At 39.5% G+C, this 12,190-nt stretch overlaps 1 protein-coding gene across 1 annotated transcript; it reads left to right on the forward strand.

Moving 5' to 3' along the window:
- Positions 1-8,724: 8,724 nt before the first annotated feature.
- On the forward strand, positions 8,725-10,843 carry LOC148011446 (stress-related protein-like). Its single transcript, XM_087670717.1, has 4 exons — positions 8,725-8,830; positions 8,928-8,980; positions 9,103-9,321; positions 10,060-10,843. The coding sequence occupies exons 2-4, from the start codon at positions 8,966-8,968 to the stop codon at positions 10,456-10,458; spliced, it is 633 nt and encodes a 210-aa protein (XP_087526843.1). The 5' UTR covers positions 8,725-8,830; positions 8,928-8,965; the 3' UTR covers positions 10,459-10,843.
- The last annotated feature ends 1,347 nt before the right edge of the window (positions 10,844-12,190 follow it).

Here is a 12,190-nt window from a genome sequence, read left to right on the forward strand (position 1 = left end):
CAATGGTTGCATGGAGCCTTGACCGCAACATCCAGCGAAGGAACAAAGGTCTCAATGGAGGAGTGGGAATTCTCGAGGGGATGTAGTCCAAAGGTGATGAGGGGTTTAGAATCTGTCGTATCTAAATTTTATATGCGACATCTAATTTGAGTGTTTCAATGTACAGTACAAAATATATAGTGCAGAGTGGTCGCGCGGACGGCATTTTCGCGTGGAGCATATTGACAAAATGCGCTCCACAATGGACTCCACAATGGACTGTGGTGTCATGGCAATGTTCGAGCAAGAGAGCCGGCGACGAGCAACGGATCCAAACACGGTTGTGGATGAGATTGAGTATTTTGGGAACTTGCAAAGTATTATTACGGTGGATTACCGTAGCTTCTCCATGATACTATTCGATGTGCAGTGGTTCAAAGTGGTACTTGAAGGAGCTGGAGCAACAGTTCGACGAGGTCCATCGGGATTTCTCGAAATAGATTCTGGAAAAAAATGGACGGATTTGCGTGACACCTTTGTGTTGCTAGCCCATTGTGAACAGGTGCATGGAGTCATTTGCTTGCTAATTGTATTACGACATGGTTTATGTCACAGTGGTTAATCACTCTCTTGTACGTGTTTGTGAACAGGTAATCTTCTATCCAAACCCCCGATAACCTCGATGGTGGTATGTTATACCTTCAACTCCCCGAAGTGTGAGAGTATATGATCAAAGCGATGTTCCGAGTATAGATGAAGATAATATGCAAATAGAGGGGTTGATATTACAAGGGGTGGAGACCATCAAAAGCTTGGAGCTAGCATCGGCTAACAATGATGGAAATACAGGAGTCCAAGAATTTTTTGAGAACGAGACAGACTCATTCTTTTGTGGTGACATGTCTATCGACCTTTCAGTGTATGCGGAGTTGTGTTAGGAGATTAACATGGGACCATATGATACTTCATACTTGGAGCATCCACTTACTCAATTCGTTGACCAATCTCTTATAAAGGTACATAAGATATGTATTTTAAGATAGATTTTTTTAAGATGATTTATATTACTGTGCTTTGTATAATTTAAATTGATTATTTTAACATCATTTTTTATCTGTGCAGGTGACATTTTCAGGATGAGTCGAGGGATGAGCGATGAGGAGTTGCAGGACATCTTCGCATGCATGTCTCCAGACCAGCTCACGAGATTCAGAGAGATGGCAGACTAGGAGCTGTCTCGTTCTTCGTCAAGGCGCTCTACTAGATCTGCTTCAGCGCGATCGGATGCTTCAGCTTCGAGCAGACGATCTCGACGCTCACGACTTGGGCTAGAGGGAGGGAGTGCATCGGGATCAAGGAGATGCTGCTGTGGAGACGTGGATGTGGTGTCTCCATCTCGTCGTTTAACTGGAGCTGTGTCACCTATAAGATTCTTCACACCTATGGGGACGTCTACTCCAGTTACTCCGGCTTTTGTGCAGCCGTCAGCAGGGGTGGCACCCCTTTGGGTGCCACTCCGAGAGAGATTACCCTCGTCGGTACACCAGATGTAGAGGGGTCTCCTGGATATGCCCAGGAGCGTGGACGCAGATGGGAGAGGACCCATCTTAGGCAGACTCCTAGGGGTTATGGATATCTGGTTGATAGTAGGTTAGGAGCCATCATCATGAATGATGAGGGGAGGAGGGTGATGGCTCGCATGAGAGAGTTGTGCCAACAAGTTTTTTGGCACAATGTCCTGGATCATTGGAAGAACATACCAGAGGGGAGCAAAGACTACATAGTAGCATCCTTGCACGAGGAGTTTCTGGTGCCAGCCGCAGTAGATAGATTCTCTATGGGCTGGATGATGGATTGCATGCGTGTATACATGTCACATAGACGACCCGACGCACGCAAGGCAATCAAGAGTGGGGCTGCAAAGCCTGAGTGGTTAGATGTAGACGATTGGCGCCGACTAAGGGAGGAGGCTACAGATTCTCCAGGATGTTGGAGTCAGCAGCGCGAGGTGGTGAGGACACGACTCGAGGCCGGAGTGGTCCATCATCTTGGGAGTGGCGGCCACAGGACATATTTCGAGGACTTTGTAAGTTTTTCTTTTGTTTTGCTTGTTTGTTTTTTTGAAATATTCTTTGTACTGACAATCATGTTTCTAATAGTTAGCATTTTGTTTTCTTTGCAGCACTCCATTACAAATCGGGATCCGATAGGCCTTGAGACTCGATATGCAGAGAGGCACAGTCTCAATGCATTGATCAACCGATTGTATAGACGCGGCAGCCCTGTAAATCACTCATCTTTCTTGTCCATAGTTACCATGAGATATTTGAATGCATTATTGTATGGTGGATTGATGTGTTGTTTCTTTTTCTGCAGAGTCCGTTCGATGCTCCTTTGCGGCGGGACGAGCTTTCGGGAGACGAGGATTTGTAGCTCGCCCTTGGATCCTTAGAGCTCACACACCTTTATTTTTTAGTCGCCTGATCTATGTAGACATTTTCTATGTATTAGTGATATCATGTCATGATTGTACCAATCGCTTTTTATGCGATCATGTATTTATTTCATGTATCAGTTTTATGATTTTAGTATACATTCTTTTTTTTTGCAAGCGCTTTGTATACAGTAGTGCAGCCACAATTTTTTTTTTATCCCTGTTAACGTCGCTATTAGCGTTGCAAATTTACTTCTCGCGTCGCTATTGCTGTCGCTATGTGCGTCACAAATTTACTAGTTGTGTCGCTATTGGCGTCGCTATCAGTGTCGCATTTGCGACGCTGATAGCGACGCCAATAGCGACGCTGATAGCGACGTTTCTATGGCGTCATTGATAACGATGCTTTTTGCGACGAGGGGGGCAAATTTTGTTGTTTGTATTTTCGTCGCTTTAAACGTCAGTATAAGGTCTATATCTTGTAGTGTTTGAATACATGAAAGTTCTTGTTGAGGATTGTTATAAGCTGTCATTGACTATCTAGAATAGGGCAGCAAGCCACCATAAGTGAATCAAGGCTTCTAGAGGGTGCTCCAGGAGATCTAATACTTGGGGATGGATTTGAGTAGCAGTAGACATTGTCTAGATAGTCCAAGAACCATTTGTCTTGGAGTTTAGCCATCAAACGATCAGTTTATAACTGCTTTAATAACTAAGAATACACAAGATTAAAGTGTATTTGAGTCCCATATAAGGACTTTGTTTACCTTTTCATGTTCTATCAATACATAGTGCTCTCGGGAGAAGTACTTGGGCTTCTCCTAACAATAAATCCTCTAAACATATTGGCATTTGGATTGTTTGGACTCTTTATCTTGGATGTACAATAGAGTTTACATGCAATACATGCAATGTGAGAAACATTGAGCTTTGTCTTTATCTTATGTAATGACTTTGGTAGACTTGGCAAAAGGTTTTATGATTGATTCATGATGCATGGACATGTTTTGAATAGAACTTAACTTCTAGCATTCTTGGGATTCATTTGAATCTCTTGCTCTTAACTTTGTCTTTTATCTTCTCTTTCTCTTTTAAAAATAATTTCACATATGCTAGACTTATTTGTACTTAGGTATGTTAAGAATATTTGTGTTTCAAATTTAGAGTTTCACTATTATCAAGAGAGAGACAAAATTATCAAATAAAGTTGTTTCTACTCTCTAAGTTTTCCCCTACTCTTAAATTTGTCTACTTGAAGAAGAAATTCACCAAGTAAAATTATTCTATTTTCTAGATTGTTTTAAAATATATTCAAAAAAAATTTAATAGAATGAAAATACATTTTTATTTAAATTTTATTTTACTTAAACTTAATGTTTAAGATATCTTTAGTTGACTTAATTAAATTTAAAGTTAATTTTCATTTTATTTAGTTATTTCATATTATTTATAATTTATAATTATTTCACTTAGTAATTTAATTTTAATAATTTTTAAAACTAACTATCCAAAATCTTAAAACTTATTAATCCCATAAGAGGTCAATAAGCAATATTTTATATTGAAATAGCTCAATGTAAATTATTATTTTATATTCATGTGCCTTTGTTTTCACAATCCCTTGGTTGTAGAGACTGGTCAGACATGAAAGGAATAGTACAACCCTCATTTTTGTAGAAGGAGAATTTTTTTGTAAGAAAGATTTTTTTAAAACTAATCATCTTCTTAATACACCATTGTAATCTTTGTTGTGTTATGTCTCGTATTTTTGGGTGCCATTGTATAATAGTCACATATTTTCGAAATGATATGAATCCCCTATATTATTACATGTACATGATTATAATTTTGTCCATGTAATCATTTGTAGAATATCCTATATTGTGGGGTAGCACAAACTTTGCATGGAAAGTACATATGGTGTACTCTTTTGAGCTTCAATCCTAGTATTTTCATTGCTTTAATATATTGTGGACCAAGGACTTGTGTATACAGCTAACACATTTGAGAGATTACTCTTTTTCCATCATTTTCATGTGTATACTTTTTTCTAGAACACACAGACACACACATGCATATAGCTCATTGCAAATTGTTTTTTACTTTTTTTTTTGCTTTTGTCCTCATAGTCCTTTGGTTTCAAAGGCTGGTTAGACATGATACGAATAGTAAAATCCCCATTTTTATAGGGAAATACTATTTTGTACATAATATTTTTTTCATTAATCATCTTCTTAATCCAATGTGATAATCTTTGTATTTGCTTATATGTTTGTGTATTATACCACATATCTTTGGGTGCCACTGTATAATAGTCCCATATTTCCTAAATTATATGAATCCCATATTCATATAAATGCAACCTAGGTTAGGACATGTGCATGCATATCCTCTTGTCCATGTAATCATGTCCAAAATATCCTATGTGGTAGGGTAGTGTGGAGCTCCTCATGGGGAGTCCATATGGTTTACTCTTTCAAGCTTCAATCTTAGTCTTTCCATTGATTTAATATATTGTGGACCAAAGACTTTCATAAATAGCTAATATATTCGAGAGATTACTCTTTTTACATTGGTATTCATGTGTATATCTCCACAAATTGTACTACACATGTATGATTATACAATGATATGTCATTTGTTCTTTAGGACAAGTTCAATATATTATTGCCATTCTGTGTGTGTGTGTGTGTGTGTGTGTGTGTGTGTGTGTGTGTGTGCACGCACGCGCATGTGCACGCTCGCAAGCACGTGCATGCTATGGCATTATTCAAAATTTGAAATCCATGTTGTATGAACACATGCAAAGAGGAATTCATACAAATACCCAGATTTAAGATAGGTGGAACTACAATCATTACTTTCCTATAGCTATGCATGCTAGTCATTAACATAGACTATTGATTTAGGATAGTTAGGATAACAATCAACACTTTATTGTAGCCATGCACAAATGTGCTAGTAATAGACTATCAATTAGCATATTTTGGGTTGAATACCAATATTTTACTATGGCCATGCATATGGGCTATTACTAGACTATTTATTGAGGATAGTTAGGACTATAATCAATATTGTACTATAGTCATACATATGGCATGTAGTAGAATATTGATTTAGGATGGTAGGAATAGTACTCAATATGTTACTATAGCCATGCATAACAAGCAACAATATACTACTTATGTTCATAATAGTTTATGTAAATTTTCTAAGTAAAAGACTTGGCTATGAAAATGAGTATAGATTGTGTACATGAATATGACAAAATACACCGATGTCGAAGGGGCGAAAGGTTATATCCTTTGGGGGTCAAATAGAGGAGATAATTACTATAAGAACTACAATAACAATTTGAATTGCACCAAAAAATTTTAAGAGGGAACATATGTAGATGATTTTCTTTTCCCCCTATGCACACAAAGGCAAAAGGTTTAGAGTAAACATGAATAGTGAAAATCTAAGGTTAAAATTTTCAAAGGAGAGCGTGGATGAATGATCAATAGCTCCCCCCCCCCCCCCATTTTTGTTATGTTAGCCTTTTATATTTTGGGTGGGGACTCTTATTGTAGACCTTTTTCTAAAGACATGCATGGAGAGAGAGAGAGAGAGAGAGAGAGAGAGAGAGAGAGAGAGAGAGAGAGAGAGAGAGAGAGAGAGAGAGAGAGAGAGAGAGAGAGAGAGAGAGAGAGAGAGAGAGAGAGAGAGAGAGAGAGAGAGAGAGAGAGAATGCGTGCACGTGCGTGTGTGCCCGTGCACGTGCATGTGTGCATGTGCACGTGCAACATGTGCATGCATTTTGGGGATTGGAGAGTATGTGTATATGCATGTGGATTTGAATGTGCATACGCATTCTAATTGCATGCACATGGATTTTTCCATCATGCGTGCACAAAAATGGATGGGTGTATCTATATAGGGGAGTGCATTATTTTGATTGGAGAGCGAGAGAGAGAGAGAGAGAGAGAGAGAGAGAGAGAGAGAGAGAGAGAGAGAGAGAGAGAGAGAGAGAGAGAGAGAGAGAGAGAGAGAGAGAGAGAGAGAGAGAGAGAGAGAGAGAGAGAGAGAGAGAGAGAGAGAGAGAAATCATCTATTTTCAAATGTGTAGGTAAAATCCTCGGTTAAGCACACTAATTGTGTGTTGGGGTTCAACTCTCCATGAGTTTCTTTGTTTCTTCTAACAGTTTGAAGTCTACATTGTGAAGTTTAGTTACAAATGATAACTCTTTGTATCAACTATGATTTAATTTTGCACAATATGTTTAGTTTGAAGGTTTTGGTTGTTGCAACAATTGCATACTGTTTACAATTAATTGACATGCTAAAAAGTCTTCAAATGCTCTTTTGGTTGGTTTTAATGCAAAAAGCTCTTTGGCTATGTTATAGTGTAACCTCTCCTTAAGCTTCATGTGTGTGTGTGTGTGTGTGTGTGTGCATGCACGTGTGTGCGCGTGCGCATGTGCATGTGCGTGGCATGTGCATGTGCATGTGTGTGTGTGTGTGTGTGTGTGTGTGTGTGTGTGTGTGTGTGTGTGTGTGTGTGTGTGTGTGTGTGTGTGTGTGTGTGTGTGTGTGTGTGTGTGTGTGTGTGTGTGTGTGTGTGTGTGTGTGTGTGTGTGTGTGTGTGTGTGTGTGTGTGTGTGTGTGTAGTTATATTTTATGTGCCAAAAAGTCCATCTCAACTTAAGTTGATGATAATGCTTGAACCAAGTCAAAAAAGGGTTTGAACAGAGAGACAAATGCACACATATATAGAAAAAGGGTAGAGGGTGCATAACAATGTCTAATTATTTAAGCCAAACCAATAAATGTATTTATTTATCCATGCAACTCAAGAGACATAGCCATTGGCAACCAAGCCTTGAGGAATAAAGGTTGTAAAGTTATGATTTTAGAACAATATATCCTAAACACTTGTCCATGTGATCAATGTATTTGTAGATTGAAAGTAAATGGTTAGGATGACCAACATGGAGCATGTTAAGATATCACACTTATGAGCTTATTTGCCCAATGTCGTGCATTGAATAAAATACAAGGAGCATAAGCACAATGCACAAAGTGCACTATCAGATTACGTGAGTTATTGTTACTATTTACTATATTTTCAAGTGCATTTAGATTTAGTATTTTAAGGTAATAATTTTTAGATGAATAGATATTCATACCTAAAAACACTCTAAATTGTACCAATATTACAGATGTATGTGGTGCTTACATCCATAGTATCTTTAACAATGAACAAATTGATGCAGTGAGCAATAGAGATTTGTGATTGTATGTTTGCACACTTTGGTATGAGATATACTACTAGATGATGGAAGAATTAATTATCTTAATGAGTCAGACTATGAGTGTTTTAGTTCCAGAAGCATAAGACTTTGAAAACCATTCCCCTTTGGTCCTAGTAACACAAGTTATGCAATTGTAGTTCTAATAAGTGATGGTGGAATGATTAATGAGGTTCATATTAGATAAGTACATAGGCCTCTCTCTCTCTCTCTCTCTCTCTCTCCTTGCTGGTGCACATGCTATTTAATGATGGTGGAACTAGCGAGGTTGGTTACATCTAAATGCTAGTATGCTTTGGAGCAAAGGAGACTCTACACCTATATAGCAAGAGAGATCGAACAGTTATCATGAATCACCTTTCAAATAGGTACGAGTCATAAATTCTAAATGTTTCATTTCTACACTCTTTTTGAAGTCGAGGGATAGAGTGCAAAAGTTACCATACCATCTCCATCGTATCGAAGCGACGTTACATCAATGGTGACGTCTTCCCCTTAGTGGCGATGAGTCACTCACTCGATGCTTTCTTCTTCGTACAAGGGTTCTTCTTCACCTACTCGGAATACATACGAAAAGCATGAAGCACTCATCATGATGAAATGTAAAGAAAATTTGATGATGTTTGGTAACACGCGACTAAGGAGAAGAACAAGCGCGGTGCAAATCTTCGTTCCTGTCACCGTAATGCATGCACATTAGATGTGCACATAAACACCTTGTGGGGGTTGTCACGCACAGTCGTCGTCTAAGGGTCAAGAATTCTCTGACGTTGGTTTGAGGGTCGACCAGCTCCATCCTTTTGGAGAATAAAGATAAACTAGTAATACAACAAAACCCCCGAGGGTTTGAAAAGACCTTACAAATATAGTCGGGGATCTTGCGATTGCGTGTGACGGTGGGTGTAAAAGAGGCTTACACAAAAAGAATCTCTGCCACGTGGCGGGCGGTGGAGGGATCCAAGCGGTGGGGGCGGCCCAGAAGGGATACTAGTCACATGCCATCACTATCGCTGATCCCTATTGTTATAATTAATTGATCGATAGTATTCCAATAAAGAGTGCTGATCATTGACTCAGATTAGGTTAACCACAGGAAGTCGATAATCCCTTTTGTTATTGCCTGCAGGTGATGTGTTACCGATCATTTATGCTGCCTTAGCCTTGTCTTTCGTTGTTTCCTCACTGTGTCCGAGGTGTGTATATTGAGTTGTTGATATCATCAGGTGGATTGAAGCAGCTTGCAATCTCCAAGGGCAAGAAGATGGGCGGCGCGGAGGTAATTAGTGTGATTGTGTGAGCAGCGATTAATGATATAGCTAGTAATTAGCGTGATTACGCGCTGCAAATTGATTAATGATAGGGTTAATGGAATGATGATGATGTCTGCTAAATTGTCAGATCGAGCATGGGCACTTCAAGTACCTGGGGGTGGTGGAAGTGGTGATAAACATAGCAGCCATCTACGCGGTGAAGATCTACGTGGTGGCTAAGGAGTGCGCGGGCTCCTTCAAGCCTCGCTTCGATGCAGTGGAGAACAAGGTCAAGGCCGTGGTCGGCCCTATCTACAAGAAGATCGAAGGCAAACCTCACGAGATTCTTCTCTTCATTGACAAGAAGGTATGGTTCATGCTCGCCTCGTCTTCATAAAACCTGATCTCTTCAAAAGAAAGCTTTTAGTGGTCGATTTGCCTGTCTGCACTTCCCTGTTATTGTGCCGCATCAGTACCTGTCTTGCCTTCCTCCTTTCCCAGTTCACCGGCGCATACTATAATTTGTACGTCGTTTGTATGGAATCACTTCTGGCCTGTCTATATGCAACTGCACAGGTCAGTTACCCCTTGGTTTCCTGCATCTTTATGGTACGTAGCCTGTTGCTAATTAGAACTCTTTGAGAAATAAATAGTATGACAGTGGTGTCCAAAATCGAGAGGAGAACAGCTGGTGCCTGTGATCACTGAGCTCCTTTAGAAAGAAGTTTGCTTGAGAATAAACTTCCTCCACAATAGAAGGAAGGCGAATGATCCTGAAAAATTCCGCAATTTTAATTTTTCCAACATGTTGAAGCTGATCATATGTAGCTCTTCTAAAAATTCATTGGGAGAGGCCCTTACTGATTTCTGATAATGCGTTAGAAGTATCCGCAGGTTTGCAATCTTACACCTCGAAGACGCGCACACATGGATTTTACTCATCTTTAGGTTTGCAGTAGCGTTGTCATTAATCCTAGCCAAATCTGATGTAATATGTATATATGTATGTGTGTGGGGGGTCATTAATCCGAGCGAAAGTCAATGTTAATGTTCTCTAATCCTAGCCAAGACTGATGTTAATTTCGTCTATATATGTGTGGCACAGCTGGAGGAGGGGGTGGAGTGCGTGAAGCGGCATACACCGGAGAAGGTGAAGGTGGTGTGGGAGGGGGCGGCGGAGGCGGCGAAGCAGGTGCCGGACTTCGTGCTGGGGGTGCTGCTGGAGCTCCACAAGAGCGGCTTCACGGAGACCGCCAAGATCTACGTCAACAAGTACCAGCCCCTGGCGGTGGAGTGGACCCACGTGGCCTGGAAGCACTTCCTGAAGCTGCCCTACTCCGTGGAGGCCGTCCACCTCATGGCTCCGCCCACCCTCTTCTGCGCCCGCCATTTCAACACCTTCCTCCTCGTCCTCAAGAAGCAGACCCCCCACATCCCCCTCATCCAGGTCGTCCCCTGCATCCCCATCCATCACTTCGAAACCATCATCAAACGTGAAGCCTAGCCTTAGCCCCCATCCCTCAATCCTTTTACCCTTACCCTACCCTTATAATAATACTATTACTATTATATCGCTCATGCTCATCCTCGTCTTGGACATTGCTAAATAAGTTCACAACTCATCACGTAGCCCAATTATCCTTTCCCTAACCCGCCCCTTCAGATTTACATACCACACTACATAATCAATCCCCAATGTTAAAATCCCATTCCCCATGGTGACTTTTACTGCTTTTCTTCGCTGCTCATTTCCCATGTTATAATTGATTTGCAGTATTGCATCTCATGTTATTGTGTATTCCCCATCTTATAATTGATTTCTATAGTTGCTAGCAAAGCTTTGATGCCACAAAAGGCTAATACTCAATGGAGTGTAGTTTAGAGCTTCTCTTGATATTGTATTCTTCCTCTTGCATTGTTTGATCAGCATCATAGTGGTGGTAGACAATTATTCATTGTTTTTATAAGTATCAACTTCATGTGTTCGTTAAAAGATACTAAATTTTTTATTGATGCGACATGTCTCAAGTTCATGCTTATGGATTACAAAGCATCATAGTGGTGGTAGACAATCATTCATTGTTTTGTATAAGTATCAACTTCATGTATTGGTTAAAATATACTAATTTTTTTCTTGATGCAGCATATCTCAAGTTCATAATTATTGACTACAAAACTCCATGTTTTATCATATTAACGTATCTTTTAATTTTTTCTTTATGTGCCTTGTTTCAAGCTCATCCTTCATAATGACCAACCTTCATGTACTTGCATTAAGCTCGCACCAACCTTTATGACTTAACAAGAGGGTAGTTTTGTGCAAGAGCATTATCCTTGTAGGGTGTTTTTGGCCCTAGTGCCTCTTGCTAAGCTAGCAATGTTGAAAAGTAGTAGCACCTTGGTGTTAGTTTGCATGCATCCTACACCAATTTTAGCAACACCTCGGTGTTAGTTTACATACATCTTGCACCAACATGTTTAGGATTAGAATCAAATAAACATTATGATAGAAACACCTTGGTGTTGATTGGATGTAACTTGCACCACCATGTTTAGGATTATAAAATAATATGCCCTAAGCTAATAGGAAACATTGGTGCTATGGTGTCTTGCAAATTGTACCATGCTTAGAACAAAGTGTGTTTTCTATAAACTCATAGTAAACATCAACTTTGATACATAGCATGCATGTAAAGACACCAACAATTGTTGTATAGCACGACAATGGTGCACATGTCTTTGTGTCATACTAGCCATGGTTTAGCTTGTTGATGACGAAGACCATTGTGCTCATGCTAGAAATATCCTAAAAAGCATACTTAGTATATATCATAAATGATTTAAACATCCACATGAAGTGATCCTACCTTATTTTTTTTACAAGATCAGGAAGGATTAACCTATGACAATGACTTGCATGGATTATTGTAGTTGTGATTAATGAATATAGTAATATTGATCATGATTTGAATTTCCATTTCAATTATGATTTTTGCGTTTAGAACCATTAACATGAATGTATGATTTTTCCCAACATTAGGTGTTATGAAAATTTCATAAACTCATGGCTAATCTTGACAACATTAATATTAATCTAGTGGAAGTCAAAAGATCATAGACCAAAGCTTTAAGAATCTAGAGCATGTAGGACCATTACACCTGCTTGAACCCCTTGAAATGATAGCACATGTGAGGATTTGCCTCCATGCAGTTTGAGGGAGGTGAGAGTTGTGTTT

This window comes from Lygodium microphyllum, chromosome 28 (assembly GCF_053477565.2).
Source record: "Lygodium microphyllum isolate KBCC chromosome 28, Lygodium_microphyllum_v1.1.10, whole genome shotgun sequence".
NCBI lineage: Eukaryota > Viridiplantae > Streptophyta > Polypodiopsida > Schizaeales > Lygodiaceae > Lygodium > Lygodium microphyllum.

Bases quoted from the DNA above. Each gene is read 5' to 3' on its own strand.
- LOC148011446 (XM_087670717.1), top strand. The intron at 9,322-10,059 runs GTATGGTTCATG...TGTGTGGCACAG, and splicing joins TTCTCTTCATTGACAAGAAG to CTGGAGGAGGGGGTGGAGTG.